Here is a 24,183-nt window from a genome sequence, read left to right on the forward strand (position 1 = left end):
ACACCGTTAAAACCAATGGCAGCCAAACAAAAACACATAGAAACACATAGAAAACACCTTCAAAGGTGTCCAAAAGCTGACAAACTGCTCAGAAGACATAACTAACACATGGAAAAGTGACAAGTACATATAGTCATGCGAAAAGAAAAGAGGTGGAGGAGTAAAAGGAGGGGGAGACACAGATATAGGCATGTCATGCCCTTCTAAAACCAAAAAAGTGCGAAGCCGACACGGCCAGTCTGTTCCTGCCCATGTGACCTCCGTGTCGCCGTGTTTGTGCCAGAGCTGCGGTGGACCCTGACGGCCTGCCCCCCTCTCCCAATACTGGTGCCTGTCCGCTGGTGGGTCGAGCGAGCCCCCCTGCGGTGGAGGCAGGTCTAAGCTTTTTAATTTAAATTGTCCCTCTAATTTGAATGAATACACTTTAAATCCTTTTACAAGGATCTATTGGAGGGCAAGTCTGATGCCAGCAGCTGCAGGAATTCCAGCTCCAGTAGCGTCCACTAAAGCTGCTGCAGTTAAAAAGCTTTTATAAGGATCGAGCTTGGCGGTCCGCCGCAAGGCGTCCTACCGCCAGTCCCAGCCCCTGTGCATTGGGGTGCCTCCCGATGCTCTTCACTGAGTGTCCCGGGGGCCCGAAGCATTTCCTTTGAAAAAATTAAGTGTCCAAACTACAGGTGGTGTAGCTTGCTTAACAGCTGGGATAATCCGCTGACTAGCAGACACTGCTACTAGGCACAAAGTATTTCCTGGGATAGATGCAGTTAAAAATTTGTAATTAGATACTCTCGTTGGATGCTGAGAAAGCATTCCATAGAGTCTCCTGGCACGCCATATATTATTCTCTTAAAAAGCTTGGGGTACGGGTCTAGGGGACCCTTTTATAGCCAAAATCACGGCCCTGTATCGCAATACGTCACCAAGGCTGAAGATAAATGGAACATTTTCATAACCTTTCATAATCACCAATGGGACAAGGCAGGGATGTCCTCTGTCCCATCTCTTATACATCCTAGTGACGGAGCACCTGCTCTCATCAATTCGCCACAACCCCAATATTAGGTGGATTGAGGTGGGAGGCACCGAGTACAAGTGCTCTGCATTTGCTGATGATGTCCTAGTATATATCACTCAATCACATAAATCCATCCCTGCTGTTATGGCTGAAATAGATCACTTTGTTACATGGTCAAATTTTAAAATCAATGCAGCGAAGTCTGAGGCCCTCGATGTCTCCCTTCCCAAATCCATACAGGATTCCATCCAGTCCAACTTTCCCTTTGCCTGGCCCTCACAGGGTATCAAATACTTAGGAATTCATATTCATAGAGACCTCTCCCGTCTATGTTATCTTAATTATGGGCCCTTTATTGAACAACTCCATACAGACCACGGTTGGCAAGTTAGAACTGTAAGATTCACTACGTGAACCACTGGTGTTTTGTGGAAAAGCACATGTACACTGTGTTCCAAATTATTATGCAAAAAGTGTTTAGGAGTGATAAGGTAAGAAGTTTTTTGTTTGTCAGTTAAACTCATTGATGGTGATGTGTGTCAGGGCTCTTTATATCACTGTAAGCAATTGCAGACACCTGTGCTAATTAGTTTGGAAGGTGTGTCCAATGAAAGGCAAGACTACTTAAGAAGGCTGTCCCACATTATTAAGCAGCCTACATTTTCTGCCAAAATGGGAAAGAAAAAGGATGTGTCGGCTGCTGAGAAGCAACAAATTGTGGAGTGTTTAGGTCAAGGCATGACTACAATCAACATTGCCAAGACACTTCATCCTGATCATCGCACAATCAAGAAGTATGAAGCTGATTCACAGTACACACGTGTGCGTGCTGATAAGGGAAAATTGAGGACTCTTTCCTGCAGGCAATTGCGGCAGGTTAAAAGAGCAGCAGCAAAAAAGCCTTGTCATAGCGGCAGACAAGTTTTTGAAGCTGCTGGTGCCTCCAACGTCCCCCGAACAACAAGATGCAGGGTCCTTCAGAGGTTTGCAGCTGTGCGTAAGCCATCCTGTCGACCTCCTCTATCCACTGTACACAAGCAGAAACGGCTCCAGTGGGCCAAACAATACATGAAGACTGACTTCAAAATTGCTTTGTTCACCGATGAGTGCCGTGCAACGCTCGATGGTCCAGATGGATGGAGTGGAGGATGGCTGGTTGATGGACACCCCACGCAAACACGGCTACGGCGCCAACAAGGAGGAGGTGGAGTAATGTTTTGGGCTGGAATCATGGGGAGAGAGATTGTCGGCCCCTTTAGGATCCCTGAAGGGGTAAAGATGAACTCCATAATGTATGTGGAGTTTCTCAAACAGCACTTCCTGCCATGGTTCAAGAAGAAGAACCGTGTATTCCGCAGCAAGATCATTTTCATGCATGATAATGCACCATCTCATGCTGCACATAACACATCTGCATCTCTGGCTGATATGGGCATAAAAGGGGACAAACCCCCATGCTCCCCTGACCTCAACCCCATTGAGAACCTCTGAAGCATCATCAAAAGGAGTGTCTATGATGGCGGGAGGCAGTTCACATCTAAGCAACAGCTCTGGGAGGGTATTCTGTCCTCATGCAAAACAATTGAAGCAGAAACCATCCAAAACCTGACAAATTCAATGGACGAGAGAGTTCAGAAGCTCCTTTTGAACAAGGGGTCCTATGTGCAAATGTAGCATCACCTAGAATAAAGTTTTGAGTTGAAAACTGTTTGATTTCAGTTTGTAATAACCTGCTAATGCTTATAATTTCAAAAATGACAATTTTTTTGTTCTTTATTAAAATGAAAAGGTTGATCGAAGAGTGTGGGGGATCTAAGAGTGTGGCAACCCAGTAGTCAGGATTATTTCGAATTCTGACCATCTGAGGGTCATGTTGCAGGTAGTGCAGCAAGAAGGCACTCATGTGTCTTGCGCATCTAGGAGCCCCAAAATTATTTTCCGGGCTAGATGCAGCTAATAATTATTATTAATTTGAAAGCTGGTGGAGCTTAGTATAGATGGCCTAATAGAATCAGTACTGCAAACTGCTACAAAGCCCAAATTATTTTCCAGCCAAGATACAGATAAACATGATTAGTAATTTTAAATCTGGTGGAGTTTAGTATAAATGGCCTAATAGAATCAGTACTGCACACTGCTACAAGGCCCAAATTATTTTCCAGCCAAGATACAGATAAACATGATTAGTAATTTGAAAGCTTAAAATGGTTGGTGAGGTGATTTTAACAAATCATCAAGCTTTTACTCTCCCCAGGATGACACAGGGGTAGAAAAGTCGTTTCGGATCCATGATTTGTTCATCTTTATGAACATGAGTCTGTCTACATTATCAGTGGAGAGCCGCGTGCGCTTATCTGTCAGCACACCACCAGCAGCGCTGAACACACGTTCAGACAGAGCGCTGGCTGCGGGGCATGAAAAAATCTCCAAGGCGTAAGTGGCGAGCTCCGGCCATTTATCCAGATTGGAAGCCCAAAAAGAGCAAGGGTCCAGTGACACAGTCATGGCTTCAATGTTTACTTGGAGATACTCCTGTACCATCGTCTCTAGGCGTTGACTATGTGTCAGACTTCTTGTCTCCTGTGGCCTTGCAAAGGATGGGCTAAAAAAGTGGTGAAATGATTCCGCAAAATTGATGTTACCAGCAGATACTGTGTTTCTGTTACATTTTGAGTGCTGAACACTCGACGGTCCCAAGGTGGGCAAGTTGGAACTGTGAGATTCACTACGTGCACCACTAGTGTTTTGGGGAAAAGCACATGTAAGATTCCGCAACAGTCTCTGCTGAGACTCCTGCATGCGTGCATCTCTTTGTATGGCAGGAATAATTTCTGCAAATTTACTTTTGTACCGGGGATCTAACAGTGTGGCAACCCAGTAGTCAGGATTATTTCTAATTCTCACAATTCGAGGGTCATGTTGCAGGTAGTGCAGCAAGAAGGCACTCATGTGTCTTGCGCATCCAGGAGCACCAAGTCCCTGTTGTGTTGGTGGCGAGGTAACAATCATGCTTCCTTCCTCTGCCCTCTTCCCCCAACCTCGCACAACAGAAATGTGATCAAGGTCTCCCTCATCTGATGAGTCTTCCATCAATTCGTCCTCCACTTCTTCCTGGGCTCCTGCACCTTCCTCACTAGTTTGGCTGCTACCATGCACCCTTGTAAAACCATCTCCCGCACTCTCACATGCCTGCCGCCTTGGTGCTGCCGACCGTCTGGACCTTGCAGATGTTAGCCCTTCCGCATACAACTCCTCCTCCTCTACTTCCTCCACCTCCTCTTGTGCCACCACCTGACTCCGAATTCTGTTTAACATGTGCTCCAGCATGTAAATCACCGGAATAGTCATGCTGATAATGGCATCGTCAGCACTAAACATTTCAAAACTGTGCAGAAGGGTGCATATGTCCCTGATCTGAGACCACTCCTCCAGCGTGATTTGCCCCACCTCTGGATCTCGTTGGCCGAGGCTATACGTCACAACGTATTGCACCAGGGCTTGTCGGTGCTGCCACAGTCGCTGCAACATGTGCAGAGTTGATTTCCACCGGGTAGGCACATAGCATTTTAGCCGGTGAAGTGGCAGGCCCAACGACTTCTGTAGAGATGTAAGTCGCTGAGCTGCGGGATGCGAACGGCAGAAGTGAGCACACAGCGACCGTGCCCTCTGCAGAAGGCCATCTAGTCCGGGATAGTGGGCTATAAATTGCTGGACAACCAGTTCAACACATGAGCCATACAAGGCACGTGTGTGACATTGCCCCGGCGAAGGGCCACACCGAGGTTTGCAGCATTGTCGCACATGGCCTTCCCTGGTTTCAGGTCCAGTGGAGACAACCATTCATGAAACTGGTTCTCCAGAGCTGACCACAACTCCTCAGCTGTGTGACTCACATTTCCCAGATATTTCAAAGTAAAAACCGCCTGATGACGTTGAGCCCTGCTGCCAGCATAGTAAGGAGGTGTGAACGATACCTTCTGTGCAGTTAGAAAGCTTGTGGCATGACCAGACAGGCTTTGGGTGCAGGTGGAGGACAGAGAGGAGGTTGAGGAGGCAGAAGCAGTGGAGGAACTTTGAGATAAAGAGGATTGACGCACAACTCGTGGGGATGGCAAGACTTGGACAGCAGCCCCCTTGTCCTGCTGTCACCATAGTTACCCAGTGCCCAGTCAGCGACATGTAACGCCCCTGTCCATGCCTACTCGTCCAAGTGTCTGTGGTGAAATGCACCCTGTCACACACAGAGTTTCTCAAAGAAGCGGTGATGTTGTGTGCGACATGCTGGTGGAGTGCAGGCACACCTTTCTTTGAGAAGTAGTGCCGACTGGGCATTTGGTACTGGGGCACTGCAACGGACATAAGGTCTCGAAAATCCTCTGTGTCCACCAGGCGGAAAGGCAGCATTTCTGTAGCCAAGAGCTTGCAGATGGTGAAATTCAACCTCTTAGCTTTCTCATGGCTAGGAGGAAATGGTCTTTTACTTGTCCACATCTGAGGGACCGAGGGCTGGCTGTTGTGCTTAGACGAGGTTGAGAAGGGTGTCCCCGGCAAACTGCCGGTCTGTGAAGAAGATGCAGGCGGACATGTTAGGTTGCCTTGATCCAAAGGTGGTGCTATCGATGTCGGACAGCGCTCAACACCAGCTGGTGTTTCCACCTCCAAAGAAAATGATGACCTGCCAATCACGCTGGCTGTTGCGGGTAAAGAGGTGGCCGGTCTGCATCCCAAAACAGGTGTGACTGCTGTCCCCCCAGTCACAGAGGATGAAGAGGCCGTGGATGCACAAGATGTGGCAGACGATGGTTGGCCCGGCCGGCTAGGCCGCATTGTAGCACAGTAAGCTTCCAGTTCCCACTGCAACTTATGCTTCATATCCATGTGCCGGTTCATGCATGAAGTACTCAAACTATGTATTTTTTGGCCTCTACTTAGCTTTTGCTGACAAATGTTACAGATAACATCTTTATCGATCTGAAAAATTGCCCAGGCTATGCAAGGCTTAGCACCCATGCGACCTGAAGAGCCACCACGACTTGTGGTCAGAGGCAGAGTTGTGTTTTGAGGATGCAGTTGTTGACGTGCTTCCAGTTCTACGTCTCTGTCCAGAAAGGCGCAACCTGCCCTCGTCGTCACTAGCATCCTCCTCCACCTCCTCTGCTGACCTCATCTCTTGGCTGACTGTGGGTTGACAGTGAGTGGGATCTCCAACCTCGTCATCATCACCCTGTGTGTTATCACACCCGTCGTCCTCAGAGCCAACCTCTTCCTGCCCTGACAAAAAACTAAAGTTGTCGCTCCAATCAGGTATTTGAGTCTCATCATCGTCTTCCTCATTGTCTCCACCAACAGGAGTTACAGTTTGGGAACGAGGGTCTACATTATGGTCAGAACCTTCTGCGTCTGGTCCTGGATCCGACTCATAAAGATTCTGGGCATCAGTGCAGATCATTTCCTCGTCTAGATTCACAGAAGCTCTGGAGCCGACCTCTGATTCCCAGGCTATAGTATGAGTAAACAGCTCTGCAGACTCAACCATCTTTTCTACCCCATACTCAGACGGGCAGCTGGAGACTTGGGAGCTGTGAGGATGCAAGTGCGATTGGGGTGACACCTCTGAGGACTGGAGTATTTGTGATGTTGAAGTTGAGGTGGAGGAGAGCCCACTTAAAGGAGCACTTGATATCCGTTGAAGCACCTGCTGTTTTTGTGCCTCATCTGGAATTTGTAGCGATTGGCGTGGCCGTAAGAAAGGGATCTTATCACATTGTCCGCTAAAAGAAGTAGACATCTTAGTTTGGCTGGAAGATGGTCTTTCTTCTGCAGATGTTACTGTTGCTTTAACACCTACCCCACGGACACAACCTTTTCTTCCTTTCCCAACACGCCTATTCCCCTTTCCACCAGCAGCAGGCCTTTTTCCACTCATTTTGGTGGTTAACTAATTGACAACTCTGGAGTTGTTAGCACAAAAAAAATGGATGGGAACCGAGCAGAGCTGAGTGGCCAAACTGTGGTATTAGCCCAAAAGTATTGGCTGGGTTAGATGCAGATAAAAATTATATTGAATTTGCAACCTGGTGGAGGTTAGTATAGATGGACTAATAGAACAAGTCACACACACTGCTACAAGCCGAAATATTTTTTCAGAGCTAGATGCAGAAAAAAATTATATTGAATTTGCAACCTGGTGGAAGTTAGTGTAGATGGACTAATAGAACAAGTCCCACACACTGCTACAAGCCAAAATATTTTTTCAGAGCTAGATGCATATAAAAACTATATTGAATTTTCAACCTGGTGGAGGTTAGTATAGATGGACTAATTGAACAAGTCCCACACACTGCTACAAGCCAAAATATTTTTTCAGAGCTAGATGCAGATAAAAATTATATTGAATTTGCAACCTGGTGGAGGTTAGTATAGATGGACTAATAGAACAAGTCCCACACACTGCTACAAGCCGAAATATTTTTTCAGAGCTAGATGCAGATAAAAATTATATTGAATTTGCAACCTGGTGGAGGTTAGTATAGATGGACTAATAGAACAAGTCCCACACACTGCTACAAGCCGAAATATTTTTTCAGAGATAGATGCAGATAAAAATTATATTGAATTTGCAACCTGGTGGAGGTTAGTATAGATGGACTAATAGAACAAGTCCCACACACTGCTACAAGCCAAAATATTTTTTCAGAGCTAGATGCAGATAAAAATTATATTGAATTTGCAACCTGGTGGAGGTTAGTATAGATGGACTAATAGAACAAGTCCCACACACTGCTACAAGCCAAAATATTTTTTCAGAGCTAGATGCAGATAAAAATTATATTGAATTTCCAACCTGGTGGAGGTTAGTATAGATGGACGAATAGAACAAGTCCCACACACTGCTACAAGCCGAAATATTTTTTCAGAGCTAGATGCAGATAAAAATTATATTGAATTTTCAACCTGGTGGAGGTTAGTATAGATGGACTAATAGAACAAGTCCCACGCACTGCTACAAGCCGAAATATTTTTTCAGAGCTAGATGCAGATAAAAATTATATTGAATTTGCAACCTGGTGGAGGTTAGTATAGATGGACTAACAGAACAAGTCCCACACACTGCTACAAGCCGAAATATTTTTTCAGAGCTAGATGCAGATAAAAATTATATTGAATTTGCAACCTGGTGGAGGTTAGTATAGATGGACTAATAGAACAAGTCCCACACACTGCTACAAGCCGAAATATTTTTTCAGAGCTAGATGCAGATAAAAATTATATTGAATTTGCAACCTGGTGGAGGTTAGTATAGATGGACTAATAGAACAAGTCCCACACACTGCTACAAGCCGAAATATTTTTTCAGAGCTAGATGCAGATAAAAATTATATTGAATTTGCAACCTGGTGGAGGTTAGTATAGATGGACTAATAGAACAAGTCCCACACACTGCTACAAGCCGAAATATTTTTTCAGAGCTAGATGCAGATAAAAATTATATTGAATTTGCAACCTGGTGGAGGTTAGTATAGATGGACTAATAGAACAAGTCCCACACACTGCTACAAGCCGAAATATTTTTTCAGAGCTAGATGCAGATAAAAATTATATTGAATTTGCAACCTGGTGGAGGTTAGTATAGATGGACTAATAGAACAAGTCCCACACACTGCTACAAGCGAAAATATTTTTTCAGAGCTAGATGCAGATAAAAATTATATTGAATTTGCAACCTGGTGGAAGTTAGTATAGATGGACTAATAGAACAAGTCCCACACACTGCTACAAGCCGAAATATTTTTTCAGAGCTAGATGCAGATAAAAATTATATTGAATTTGCAACCTGGCGGAGGTTACTATAGATGGACTAATAGAACAAGTCCCACACACTGCTACAAGCCGAAATATTTTTTCAGAGCTAGATGCAGATAAAAATTATATTGAATTTGCAACCTGGTGGAGGTTAGTATAGATGGACTAATAGAACAAGTCCCACACACTGCTACAAGCCGAAATATTTTTTCAGAGATAGATGCAGAAAAAAATTATATTGAATTTGCAACCTGGTGGAGGTTAGTATAGATGGACTAATAGAACAAGTCCCACACACTGCTACAAGCCAAAATATTTTTTCAGAGCTAGATGCAGATAAAAATTCTATTGAATTTGCAACCTGGTGGAGGTTAGTATAGATGGACTAATAGAACAAGTCCCACACACTGCTACAAGCCAAAATATTTTTTCAGAGCTAGATGCAGATAAAAATTATATTGAATTTCCAACCTGGTGGAGGTTAGTATAGATGGACTAATAGAACAAGTCCCACACACTGCTACAAGCCAAAATATTTTTTCAGAGCTAGATGCAGATAAAAATTATATTGAATTTCCAACCTGGTGGAGGTTAGTATAGATGGACTAATAGAATGATGCTATGCCCAAAAGGTTTTACTTCACTAGGTGCAGTAAAAAAATTTGTATTCTATACACAGGTGGTGTAGCTTGTAACACAGATAGGCTTCTCCACTGACTAACACACACTGCAAGAGGCAAAAACGGATTTGCTTTGGTAGATTTAGCCAAATGCTGTGAAAAAAAACTTGCACAGCACTGGCACAGACCTGCCTGGCAAAAAGTGATAGGAACTGATGTAACCTAGCCCTCAAAAGGACTGCAACTACAATTAGTCTTTACTCCCAACCTATCTATTTAAGAGCACAGACCTGCCTGATAAAAGTCGTAGGAAATGATGTAACCTAGTCCTCAAAAGGACTGCAATCACAACTATTCCCTACTCCCAAGCTATCTGTAGATTTCTGCGAAAATTGGCTTGAAATTAACACTGAAAGTATAGCACACACAGCAACAGTGGTGCTGTCTAACACGCAACTGCAGCAGTGAGAAAATGGTGGCGACGGGGAAAATGGCTGGGTCTTATAGGGCAAGGACATGTGACATACACTGCCAATGACACATGCCCTTGCTTGTGTGAAAAAAAGCAGTTCGCTCCGTGTGTGCGCTGCTGATAGGCTGACAGATTGCACCTCCCCACTGTAAATGCGGGAAAGAGAAAAAAAATGGAGATCTTCATTATTTCTGCAGAGATCCATCCCCTGCCCCTCCCCCCGCCCCGCAGTACACTCCAACTGCGTATTAACATTAATTTTCAGCATTACTGAGAAAAAATCCAGTTATGATTTTGGTGCACGAACAGTTGTTGAACATAACCTCGAACAGCCGAATCTTTTTCAAATTGTTCGCGTTCACCGAACGGCTCGAACACCGCCCAAAACAGCTCGAATTTGAGATTGGCGAACAGTTCAAGTCGAACACCGCTCATCTCTATACATGACATTAAATGAGTGCCAAAGGAAATGTGGTAACCTTAATAAGAGATGCTGTTAGACCACAAATACCATCCCATTCAAAGATTGGAAATAACCCATACTACAAGGTAGTAGATATAAGGAACATCCTATCAGGGGTTTGTTTGGTTGCCAACAGAGCCAGCCAATATGGAGATAACAAGGGTCTAAATAACCTCAAATAAAGTCAATCTCCATAATAGGAATATTAAGTCATGAAAGGCATCCTACTCAAGGTGGAAAATAATCCACACTACAACAGTATATATGTGAGTCAACGTCCTTTAGGGACACTGAGAGGTTACCTAAGGCATCAGCCTATATGAAGATAGTGGCCAGTGGGGGCTCTGGTGCCGTCAAGTGGAGAGCAGAGGAAGAAAAAACCCCACGCGTATCGCCGTGACCCACACGGCTTCGTCAGGGGAATGCTTTGTACACACATCAGGTCCATTTATATACCTTTAATTTACAACGACACCTGCAAAGTGGCATCAATTTCAGTACAGTACAAATAGCAGAATTGGGAACGACACCTCTTTCACTACAGCTAACCCAGCAGATGGAGACCCAATAAGGATTCTCCAGATTTCCAAAAATTAGTGGCAGACACCAGCAAAGTGGCATCAATTTCAGTACAGTACAAATAGTAGAATTAGGAACACCACCTCTTCCACGACAGCCAACCCATCAGATGGAGACCCAATCAGAATTCTTCACATTTCCAAAAATTAGTGGCAGACACCACCGAAGTAGCATCAATTTCACTACAGTAGAAATAGTAGAATTGGGAACGACACCTCTTTCACTACAGCCAAGCCAGTAGATGGAGACTCAATCAGGATTGTTCACATTTTAAAAAATTAGGGCCTAAAACCACCAAAGTGGTATCAATTTCATTAGAGTATAAGTAGTAAAGTATAATGGGGACTGACACCTCTTCCACTACAGCCAACCCAGCAGATGGAGACACAATCAGGAGTCTCCACATTTCCAAAAATTTTGTGTTAACACCTGCAGCAGCAGCAAGAGCAGGCACTAAAGCCATATCACAGACTGCAATTATGCGAGATCAATGCAGCACACTAAAAACTACAAAATCGCCTAGTCTGTACAGTCTGCAATTGTGGTGCAAAAGTCCTTGGAGATCCATGACTTGTTCATCTTGATGAAAGTTAGGCGGTCTACACTTTCAGGGGACAGCCATCTGCGCTTATCCGTCAGGACACTTCAGCAGCGCTGAAGACACATTTTGAGAGAATGCTGGTTGCCGGGCATGATAAAATCTCCAAGGCATGACAGGCGAGCTCAGACCATTCATCCATTTTTGAAGACCAAAATGTAAAAGGGTCCAAATCCTTCCTGATGGTATTCATATTGAGCTCTAGATGCCCCTGCACCATCCTCTCCAGTCGTTCACCACGTGTCAGACTTGTACTCTGTTTTGCTGGTGCACGAGCTGGTGTAAAAAATGAGTCAAAGGACTCACATAAATTGCTTCTTCCATTTACACTGCTGCTGCTGCTACTGTTTTGGCATTGATGAATTGACGTGCCATAGGTTGAAAGTCTACAGCTGCGATGCACACTGTGTGCCTCACTGCTATCTTGGGGAAAACCTCTCTTAACGTTGCTTAAAAGCTTGTTTCGATACTCCATCATTTGCACGTCCCTTTCCAGGGCGGGAAGCATGTGGCAAATTTTACTCTCATAACATGGATCTAACAGAGTGGCAACCCAGTACTCATCATTATTTTGAATCATAACTATACAGGGATCATGTTGCAGATAGGGCATCAAGAAGGCACTCATATGTCGGGCTCTTCCAGGAGGTCCAAAGCAAGGCTGTGTTGGTGGCTGGGTAAAACTGATGCTTGTTTCCTCCGTACCCTCCCGCCAACCCCGATCAACAGAGAAGGGATGATTATTCTCTTCATCTTCTGACTGTTGCTCGCCCATCACCTCTTCCTCCTCCATTTGTTCCTCGGCTCTTGCACCTTCAGTAACAGTTTGTCTGGTATCACCAACCCCCCTCAGTCGCAGTAATCCAGCCTCACTTGGCATCCGCCTGTGTGTCGACAGTCTGGAACTTTGAGACATTCTTATCCCTTCCGCATCCTCCTCCTCTTCTGGGACAACTACCTCCTGCCGTGGGCTATTCAAAGTCTGCTCCAGCATGTAGATAACCGGAATAGTGATGCTGATGATGGCATCGTCAGCGCTAAACATTTTAATAGCCATTTCAAAGCTGTTTAGAAGGGTGCAGAGGTGCTTAATCTGTTCCCACTCCGTAAACATGATATGCCCCACGTCCGCACTGCGTTGGTCCAGGCTATAAACAAAGACATACTGCGCCAGGGCTCATTGCTGCTGCCACAGTCGCTGCAACATGTGCAGAGTGGAATTCCACCATATCGGCACATTTCATATCAACCTGTTAACTGGCATGGACAAAGACCTCTGTATCGATGCAAGTCGATGACCTGAGGGGTGTGAATCCGTGCTTCTGAAGCAGCTCATCCAGGCCAGGATAGTCGCAGAGAAATCACTGTACCACCAGGTTGAGGACGTGAGACATGCAAGGCATGTGTGTGAGCTCGCCTCGGCGTAGGGCCGCCACAAGGTACGCACCGCTATCGCACATGGCCTTCCCTGACTCCAGGTTCAGCGGAGACAGCCATTGCTCAAACTCAGCCTGGAGAGCTGGCACAACTCTTCAGCTGTATGATTGCGATCTCTAAGGCATATTAATTTTAACACTGCCTGATTGCGGTGAGCCCTGGCTGCGCAGTACGGAGATGGTGTGGATTCGCTCTGCACTGTTGGAACACGTGTCTCGCTAAGGCAGAGGTTGAGTGCGCAGGTGGAGGCCATAGATGAAGAGGAGGACGCAGAAGCAGTGGAGGAAGTGTGAAATATAGAGGTTTGTTCTGCAAGCCTTGGGGATTACAAGATTTGTGGAGCAGCCCCTTCCCCACAGCCACCAGAGTCACCTAGTGCTCAGTCAGCGAGATGTAAAGCCCTTGGCCATGCTTACTCGTCCAGGTGTCTGTGGTGAAGTGCACCCTGACAGACATCGATTTAGTCAAGGAACGGGAGATGCTATCTGCGACATGCTGATGTAGTGCAGACACAGGTTTCTTAGAGAAGTCATGGTGACTGGGCAACTGGTACTGGGGGACTGTGACGGCCATCAGTTTTTGGAAACCGTCTGTATCTACCAGCCAGAAAGGCAGCATTTCTGTGACCAACAGATTGGAGATGGTGGAGTTCAATCTCTTAGCTTTCTCATGTGTAGGATGAAACAATCTTTTGTGTAACCACAACTGCGGGACCGAGGGCTGCCTGCAGTGCTGAGACAGGGCGGAGTAAGGTGAACCAGACTAATTGGTTGACTGTGAGTGAGGCGCAGGGGGAGATGTTACAGTGGATTGAGGAACATGTGGTGTGCTCGGTGAACCAAACACAGCAGGCATGTCCGCTTCTGTTACAGCTGATGGGCTCTCATTTAGCCTGACTGGAGCGGGTAAAGAACCGAAGGTTCTGCGGTGGGAGACCTGTGTGACAATACTTGGTACGGTAACAGAGGAGGAGGAAGAAGCAGCAGATGCGGTTGATGGGGCAGCTGATGGTTGTTGAGGTCCACTGGTCTGCATTTGATCGCAGTGAGATTGCCTGCGTAACGCATCTTGATTGCGCATGTGAAGGTTCATGCATGTAGTAGTCAAATTATTTCACTTTTTCCCTCTACTGAGTTTTTTATTGCAAAGTTTTCAGATAATGTGAGTTGGCTCATCCTTTGCAGTGACAAAAAAGGCCCAGGCTAGGCAACCCTTGCCGCCCCTGCGAGCTGTTGACCCTCGACCGCTGCAGGCCAAAGCCACAGTTGTGGCTAAGGATGCAGTGCTCTTCATGCTTTCATCACTCCCTGTCTGCACCGTAGGGTGAAACGTAACCTCCTCATCTTCCTCTTCCACCTCCTCAGATGAGCTACTCGGCTGCTTGACTCTTGGTTCACACCAAGTAGGATCTTCAACCAACCGCATCATCATCCAATGTGTTATCCCATTCCTCGCCCTCAGAGTGACCCTTCTCCTCTTGTTGCCCTGAAAGCACAGTACAGTCCGCATGAGCATCAGGTACCTGAGTTTCATGAGGATCACCTCCCTCCCCGGTAGTTAACGTCTGGTGACGAGGGTCAGGAACCTCCTCAGACCCTACTTTGTCCTGCCCCGAATCAAACCTAAAAAAATTTTGCGCATCGGAGCTGATGCTTTCCTCCTCCTCTTGACTCTGTGAATGTTTAGAATACCCTTCTGATGCCCATGGTATAGAATGGGTGAACAGTTCTACAGAATCACCCATCTGTAGTTCACTACAGTCAGTTGGGCAGTTGTGACGCGGTGGTAAGCAAGGGTAATTGGGGTGCCACCTCTGTGGACTGTAATGTGTGTAATCTTGAGGTGGAGGAAGAAAAGGAGAGGCCACTTGAAGCAGCGTTTGCCATCCACTGGAGCACCTGCCCTTTCTGGCCCTTATCAACAAGGCGTATCACTGTGTGGCTGCCAAAGAAAGGGAGTGGAGTAGTGCATCCAGTAACAGAAGTTGTCAGTTGTCTTTGGATAGGATGTGACAGTGGTGGTTTACTAGTGCTTTCACTAACATTACTACCTATCCCACATATATCTTGAACACCAAGACTATTCCCCCTTCCACCATGACCTCTCTTTTTCCCACTCATGTTGCTCAGATAGTGTGGTAGGAGCACGCTACTAGCAAAAAAAAAATAGATTTTTTCCTCTGCAACAGCTCTGCACACAGCTGAATTTCAGCGGCACTAAATGACAAGTTAAAGAAGTTGTCCACTACTTTATATGACCCCCCCTCCCCAATGTATCCCCCCGGGGCCCAGAAGTGTTTTTGTAAATACCTTGCGATACCTTTTCTGCCTGTGAGCGGCGCTATCGCTGGCCGCTCAGAGGCATCACGTGACCTGTTACTGACGTCACGTCAAGTGAGGCGTCACATCAGTGATGCGCTCCCCGTGGTGGATGTGCTTCATACCCAGCATCCACTACACGTTTTCCCAGTGAATGAGGAGCGGGAGAGAGCGCGGTGGATGCCGGTTGTGACGCGCGGTGTAACGCCCTCGCACAACCCAGCAGCCACCAGTGGAATGCGGAAGAGGGACCCTCGGCTGCAGACAGGACTTGTCGTGACGTCAGCGGATGTTAGAGCCGGCTGCAGCCGGGGTCACGTGATGCCTGTGAGCGGCCAGTGATAGCCCCACCCACAGGCAGAAAAGGCACCACAAGGTATTTAGAGAAACACTTATGGGCCCTCGGGGAATACATTTGGGGATCATATAAAGTAGTAGACAAGCCCTTTAACATATAGCTTGCTGTATAACGTTAGTAACAGAAGAAAGTATTTTTTTAGTGTAGACGAGGCCTGTATAACATAGGAGATATACACTAAACTATTTCAAACTGAGATGTCCCCTGCTGTAAAACGTTAAGAGCAGAAGAAAGTATTTTTTTTAATGTGGATGAAGCCTGTATAACATACGAGATATTCTCCAAACTATTTAAAACTGAGATGTCCCCTGCTGTATAATGTTAGGAACAGAAGAAAGTATTTTTTTACTGCGGGCGAGGCCTGTATAAGATAACCTATATTTTCCAAACTATTTCAAGCTGAGATGTCCCCTGCTGTATAACATTGGTAACAGAAGAAAGTATTTTTTTAGTGTGCATGAGGCCTGTAAAACGTACGAGATATTCTTCAAACTATTTCAAACTGAGATGTCCCCTGCTGTATATCATTAGGAGCAGAAGAAAGTATTTTTTTTAGTGTGGATGAGGCCTGTATAACATACAAGATATTCTCCAAACTATTTCAAACTGAGATGTCCCCTGTTGTATAACGTTAGGAACAGAAGAAAGTATTTTTTTACTGTGGATGAGGCCTGTATAACATACGAGATATTCTTCAAACTATTTCAAACTGAGATGTCCCCTGCTATATAACGTTAGGAACAGAAGAAAGTATTTTTTTATTGGGGATGAGGCCTGTATAACATAGAATATATGCTCCAAGATATTTCAAACTCAGATCTAGCCTGCTGTACCATGTTAGTCACAGCAAAACATAGATTTTTTTTTACTATGCATAAGCTCATCATACAGCTGAATTTCACTGCCACAAAAGGACTAGGTAGCTTATGGCAGACTCTATCACGTTTAAGACAGAAAAAAATATTTTGTGGACTCTGGCTAGCAACAGAAAAAATATATTTCTTTACTCTGAAAACAGCTGAAGTTCAACACCACTAAAGGAATAGATGGCTTATTGCAGACTGTATCACGTTTGTGACAGAAAAAAATATTTTTTGTATTCTAGCTAGCAACAGAAAAAAATATATTTTTTTACTCAGAAAACAGCTGAATTTCAATGCCACTAAAGGACCAGGTGGCTTATAGCAGACTGTATTACATTTGTGACAGAAAAAAATATTTTTTGTAGTCTGGCTGGCAACAGAAAAAAAATATTTTTTTACTCTGAAAACAGCTGAAGTTCAACGCCACTAAAGTACTAGGTGGCTTATAGCAGACTGTATCACGTTTGTGACAGAAAATATTTTTTTGGGGATTCTGGCTAGCAACAGAAAAAAAAATATATTTTTTACTGTGCATACAGCCTAATTTCACCTCCCAAAAATGACAAGGTGGGCTACTACAGCTCGCGCTATCATATTAGCAAATGAAAAAAAATATTTTTGTGCTGTGCACTTAGGAGCTCTGCATACAGCTGAATTTCAGCCCCACAAAATGAAAAGGTGGGCTACTAGGGCTGGCTTGCTTGCTGTATCACATTAGCAAGTGAAAAAAGTAGATTGAAGGGATACTTGTGCATAGAGAACAATACAAGCAGTGCACAACACAGTTCTAGGACATGGGCCCTGCTGTTTTTGTCTGGACCTCAGTCACTAATAGCACAAGAAAAAAGGACTCTGCTGAAAGGTCGATTTCACAGGACACTAGTTATCTAAACTATCTGACTTCCAAGCAAAAGCCTATCTATCTGGCAAAAATCTCTCAGTATGCAGGAGCAGCGTCTGTGACCAGTGACATACATAAAATGGCTCTCACAGAACATGGCCGCTCTTTATATAGAGAGGACATGTGATTTCAGCAGCCAATGGCAGAAGCCGTTGTGTCTGGACAGTGGATGCTTCCTGCGCTCTGATTGGCTAGCTGCGATTTTCACACATAAAGTTACAGAAAAAAAATTAGAACCAAGGCGCTGCTCTCAGCTTGTGTCTGCTCTCCGCCCAGCCCCTCCCCTCATCAAATACGTCCCCCCGTTCATCATACACAAGCAGTATGCCAGCCAAACTGTTAAAAACACGGTAGTTGCACTGCAATAATTTTCTCGCGCTTGTTCACTGAATGTTACAGATTTTGCCGATTTTAAGGAAAAATGCTCGCGTTTCCGATCACGAATCTGAATGTGCCATATTCGTGCCGAATTTAACTTTTGAGATCGGAATTCGAACATATTAACTCATCACTAGTTATGAACATTTCTGGTCAGATGTCCAGGTGGTGGCACCAAGAATAGTTACAGACTAATGGCAGTTGCATTGCCATCATGGAGAACATAATATTAGGTTCAGAGGTGAGACAATTGGAGCAAAGCAGAAATATCAATGGAAATCCAGATGCGAGCCAAGACCTGGAACATTATTTATTATTATTATTTATTGTCATAGCGCCATTTATTCCGTGGCGCTTTACATGTGAAAAGGGGTATGCATAGCAAAAACAAGTACAATAATCTTGAACACAATGTGACAGCGACTGGTACAGGAGGAGCGAGGACCCTGCCCGCGAGGGCTCACAATCTATTAGGGATGGGTGAGGATACATTAGGTGATGGTAGAGCTGGTCATGCAGCGGTGGTTACTGCAGGTTGTAGGCTTGTCGGAAGAGGTGGGTCTTCAGGCTCCTTTTGAAGGTTTCCACGGTCAACAAAGAGTCTGATGTGTTGGGGTAGAGAGTTCCAGAGTAGGGGGGAAGCACGGGAGAAATCTTGTATGCGATTGTGGGAGGAGGAGATAAGAGGGGAGTAGAGAAGGAGATCTTGTGAGGATCGGAGGTTGCGTGCGGGTATGTAGCGGGAGACTAGGTCAGAGATACTGAATATGGAGGAGACAGGTTGTGAATGGCTTTGTATGTCATGATTAGGGTTTTGAACTGGAGTATCTGAGCAATGGGGAGCCAGTGGAGAGATTGACAGAGAGGAGAGGCCGGGGAATAGTGGGGGGACTGGTGGATTAGTCGGGCAGCAGAGTTTAGGATAGATTGGAGGGGTGCAAGAGTGGTAGAAGGGAGGCCGCAGAGCAGGAGGTTGCAGTAGTCGAGGCGGGAGATGATGAGGGCATGCACTAGTGTTTTTGAAGATTCATGGTTGAGGAATGTGCGGATCCGTGAGATATTTTTGAGTTGGAGTCGGCAGGAAGTGGAAAGGGCTTGGATATGTGGTTTGAAGGAGAGATCAGAGTCCAGGGTTACTCCAAGGCAGCGAGCTTGGGGGACTGGAGAGAGTGGACAGCCATTGACATTGATAGATAGGTCAGTTGGGGGGGTGAATGGGATGGCGGAAAGATGATTAATTCTGTTTTGTCCATGTTAAGTTTTAGAAATCTATCAGAGAAGAAGGATGAAATGGAGGACAGACATTGTGGGATTTTGGTTAGTAGGGAGGAGATATTGGATCCAGAAAGGTAGATCTGTGTGTCGTCAGTATAGAGGTGATACTGAAATTCGTGAGACTCTATGAACTTTCCCCGGCCAAAGGTATAGATGGAGAAGAGCAGAGGTCCTAGAACTGAACCTTGGGGGACACCAACAGATAGGGGGCAAGATGAGGAGGTGGTGCGTGAGTGGGAGACACTGAATGTCCTGTCTGTTAGGTATGAGAGATGAGAGAGTTTGTAGTAAGAGGGAATGGTCCACTGTGTCGAAGGCAGATGACAGGTCTAGGAGGAGGAGGACAGAGTAGTGTCGCTTGGATTTGGCGGTTAGTAGGTCATTGGTGACTTTAGTCAGGGCAGTTTCAGTAGAATGGTGCGGACAGAAACCAGATTGTAGGCGGTCGAAGAGGGAGCAGGAGGAGAGGTGGGAGGACAGTTCAGAATGGACGTGTTGTTCCAGTAGTTTTGAGGCATGGGGGAGAAGTGATATGGGGCGATAGCTAGTCAGAGAGGATGGGTCAAGGTAGGGCTTTTTGAGGATAGGTGTGATTGAGGCATGTTTGAAGCATGAGGGGAAGACACCAGTTGTTAGTGACAGGTTGAAGAGGTGGGCTAGGGCTGGGATGAAGATAATGGTAAGGTTTGGGATGAGGTGGGACTGGATTGGGTCAAGTTTACAGGTGGTGAGGTGTGATTTGGAGAGTAAAGAGGAAAGTTGATCTTCAGAAATGGTGGAGAAAGTGGTTTTGGAGGAAGAGGGTTGAGTAGGTGTGGGGAGGGGCTGTGGGGGCTTTAGGCAAAAGCTTTGTCTGATGGTGTCAATCTTCTGCTTGAAGAATGAGGCAAAGTCTTCGGCTGAAATAAGAGGAGAGGGAGGAGGCACTGGGGGACGTAGGAGAGAATTGAAGGTGTTGAATAGTTGTTTGGGGTTTGTGAGACAGGGAGGATATGAGGGATGCAAAGTATGTTTGTTTTGCTGCAGTGAGTGTGGACTTGAAGGTAGTGAGGGATTGTTTGAATGCAATGAAGTGCTCATTGGAGTGGGACTTTTTCCATCTACGCTCGGCAACCCTGGAGGCCCGTCGCAGTTCTTTAGTTAGGCTGGTGTGCCAGGGTTGTCTGTTGATTGTGCGAGCTTTGATATGTGTGAGGGGGGCAACCGAATCTAGAGCTGCAGCTGTTGTGGTGTTGTATAAAGTGGCAGCAACATCTGCATCATGTAAGGAACTAATGTCTGTAAGAGGGAGAAGGGATTCAGAGAGTGAGTGTAGGTCAAGGTGTCTGAGATTTCTGCGAGGGTGTGCAAGTTTGTGGAGTGGGGATTGTTGAGCTGGAGAGGAGAGGGAAGAGAATGTAAGCAGGTTGTGGTCAGAAAGAGGGAGAGGTGAGTTAGAGAGGTTAGATAGGGAACAGAAACGGGTGAAGATGAGGTCCAGCGTATGGCCGTCTTTGTGGGTAGGTGTGGAAGACCACTGGGTAAGACCGAAGGAGGAAGTGAGGGATAGAAGCTTAGAGGCAGCTGAGAGGGAAGTGTCAATGGGGATGTTAAAGTCACCCATGAGGATAGTGGGGATGTCAACGGAGAGGAACTGAAGTAGCCAAGTGGTGAAGTGGTCAAAGAAAGTGGTGGTTGATCCTGGGGGAACATAATCAGTAGGATCAAAGGGGTCAAGCCAAGTGTAGAGTCAGATGAAAAGTCAGTCGGAACTAGATGCAATGATATAAACCAAAGCCTAGGAACAGTCAGTGAGGCAAGGGAAGCTTTGGATATGCTACACTGGGATCACAAATTGGCATGGCAGTGCAACATGGCCAAGAACAGGAAAAAACAGAGATTTACAGAACGGAATCATAGCTTATGCGCAGGATAGGAGGAAAGTGAGTGAAAAAGTCAGATGAAGTAACGAGTCTCAGGTCAGAAGAAGATGACAAGTGCTGAATTGTAGTAAGCTAAGTAACAGTAATGGTCTTATAGTAACAAGATAGACTCATTTATCCCCATTCCAGAATTTGCTGCATTTTGCTCACCACAGATTGCCTATGCACAGTGCAGCTTAGATCGAGCCACGGATTGCCTATGCACAGTGCAGCTTAGATCGATTCACAGATCTGCCCTTATAGCGGAGAGCAAAAAGTATCTAAGCAGACAGCAAATAGATAACATCTGAGTATTACCCAAAAGAGCTGACTGCCGAATAATTCTAAGCTCACAAATAAATGTAGCGCTATTGGTGTACTTTGTCCTATGTGACCTGTACTACTGTTTTGTGTCCCCTTTAAAGCTTCCACCTGACTCTGAGATACTAAATTGTCTTTTTCCTCTTGGTTTTCTTGTACAAGTATATCCCAGTCAATATGTGCAATTTGTTACTACAATTTCCCTTTTTTTTAGTTCCTTCCATGAAACATGTGGTCTGTGAAGATATATGTTACGCCCATATTGGTATTAATAGGTTACCAGAAGGTGAGTCGCACATTTTGATCACCTTTTTAAAAATATCCAATCCTTCCTGACTTCACGCAATCTAGGACAATCCTCTGACTAATTAATCCTTAATAAGATTCAACTCCAATGAACCTATCCAACATATTTCAAGGATTATTCTCTAAATTAAAAGTTAACTTCTATCCGTAGGATAGGGGATAATTTACTGACTGATGAATATCTGACAACTGGAACCACCAATGATCCTGAGCATAAGTCTCTGAAATCCCAAGAATGGGGCCACCGTCTTAAACAGAGTCGGAGGTGTGCGTGCTCGACCTATGCTCCATTCATTGTCTATGGTACTGTCAGGAATAGCTGAGAACTATTCTGCAAAGCCTCATTCTCATGCTTTCTGAGTTCCATACTGAGAATTGCTGGTCTGATTATCATTCTGATATTTTGAAAAGGTTTTAACTGTTACATTAGTGGTTTTTATGTACCAGAACTTTGTTGATTTCATAGTCTAACTGCTGTAACTGTGAAGAATCTTTCTACAACTGTTGAGAATTCTTACATTCTAATTGTCCTATCTTTGCTTTTTTTTCATTCAGCGTCTCCATACCCAAACCAATGCAATGTGAGTATTTACAAGACTTCCTGATTTCCTGAAAATTTTAATACCCCAGAAATTAAAAATTTAGAGAAAGAGGAAGTATTTATTTCTCTCATTATATTCATTAGATCTGTTCTGGATTTTATCCCAATTTTTTATTTTTATGAACAATAAACCCATATCTGCTGTGTGATGGATTGGCGAAACCACTAAGGGACCATTAAGGGACCTAGGAGTATCAACAAACTAACCAAGTGATTACTTCTTTTTACTCAGCTAATAAGGGTGGTCCAGGCCAGCTTAATGACCAATGTTGGCTCCTTTTACCACCCGCCAATCTAGTGCTTTCAGAAATCATTACTTTCTAGACTTGATCTTTTCACTAAGTCATGTTCACTGACCTTCCTACCAATCAATGCCTTAATAAGATTGACCTCCAATGAACTTATCTAATATATTTCTGAGCCCCATACTGAGGATTGCTTGTCAAAATCCCAGTAATGCGTAAGTTATTTCCTATCCTATTGATGTTTCAATTCTGAGAATAACAATTTAAGAACATCTCACTTTATCGATTCAGGATGACGTCTTTTCGTATTTGTCCAAACATATTTCACTTTGGTAGTTAACCAGTTGACTTTGGTTTTGTGAAACCTCTTCCTAACTTAAATAAATTATGAGCTTTTCTGGGTCCTACAACATGATGATGATCATCATATAATTTACCTGTATCTGGTGACATAATAATAAAATCTCCATAAATGGTATTTATGGGTCATAGAGAACAAGTAGGTTAACATTTGATTCTGCTTTTTCACCTTTAGGAAGAATATTCAGTGACCTATTCTGCCATCAAAACTATGACCGATACTGGAATAACCCAAAGGACACCTACCTGTACCGACCTCTACCAGAACTTTAGTAATAACAGATTTGGGTGATGGGCACCAATCGTAAATTTGTATTGTGACATGTATAATAGATTTGGAAAATAATCAATAAGGCTCGACTAATCAACTTGTAACAATTTATTTTGGACTGGCACAATTTTTAGAGGCAACTAGAAGAGTACATCTATGGCAGCCATTATGTGATGTTTGACAAAGAAGGGTGTCTACAAGTGGAGCCAATTTCTATAAATTTGACCTATTTCTGCTCAATAAAAGTCCCACTCTACCTTTATTAAGTATAGTTTTTTTCTATTCTATTGGTAAATCTGCCGATAATTTTTCTTTTTGTAATTTTTGTGTACAGTACCGCATAGCCAAAATTTTTGGAAATTTTCCTTGTCATATTGATTTATGGTATGAAATAAATTTTGCTTTTGCGGTTCAAAAGATTTTTATTATTTTACTACATATTTATAGCTTCTTCCAACTTGTTGGACAAACACTAGTCCCATTAGATAACACAATACTGTAGAAAATTTCATAAAAAGATTTCGGAACTCAATATTCCTTTGACAACCCGGCCAAAAACCCAACCCAACATTTTGATTTTTAACCAGGCCAAAAATGTCACATTTATGACATTCTTCTTCTTTTCTGTTCCATTCTTGGGTTGAGTTTGGACATCCTTTTTTGAAGTGATTCCTACCACCATTGCGTGATTACAGCCTTTCTTTGCGCTAGAGTTGTTGAGGATGGATTTGCACATCCAATTTGATTGGCTGTGGATACAGGTAAGTGGCGGTCCAGACAACTATGGAATGGGAATAAATTCACAAAAACTCTACTAGGGCTTTAGAGGAGTCTTTTATTAAAGTCTGACATCACTGGGGTGTCCCGGAACATTCTGCTTTGACGTGATAAATCAGCATGGAGAGCGTAGTAAAGAGTATACATACTGAAAGGGCTAGGCGGATGGAATTCTGGAGTTCATAATTACTGGATAATTCTTGTATTTCTGGAAGAAAAAGAAAATGTATGAAAATCATAACAGATTATGTCAGATTTGTGATTTTTTTTGTGCAATTAAAATTTATTTTTGATGCTCCTCCTGTCTCCTAAAAGAAATGT

General features: G+C 44.4%; 1 protein-coding gene across 1 annotated transcript in view; it reads left to right on the top strand.

Annotated features, from left to right (window-relative positions):
* LOC141155398 (Fc receptor-like protein 3) overlaps window positions 1-23,255 on the top strand; it is a 99,812-nt gene extending 76,557 nt beyond the window's left edge. Inside the window, exons 12-14 of the mRNA XM_073642266.1 lie at window positions 21,517-21,588; window positions 22,164-22,189; window positions 22,990-23,255. Of these exons, the coding sequence (XP_073498367.1) occupies window positions 21,517-21,588; window positions 22,164-22,189; window positions 22,990-23,106 (215 nt within the window). The 3' untranslated portion in view covers window positions 23,107-23,255. The remainder of the gene's footprint in view (window positions 1-21,516; window positions 21,589-22,163; window positions 22,190-22,989) is intronic.
* The last annotated feature ends 928 nt before the right edge of the window (window positions 23,256-24,183 follow it).

The sequence above is a fragment of the Phyllobates terribilis genome, unplaced genomic scaffold (assembly GCF_046119375.1).
Source record: "Phyllobates terribilis strain yellow unplaced genomic scaffold, ASM4611937v1 Scaffold_7__3_contigs__length_470593459, whole genome shotgun sequence".
NCBI lineage: Eukaryota > Metazoa > Chordata > Amphibia > Anura > Dendrobatidae > Phyllobates > Phyllobates terribilis.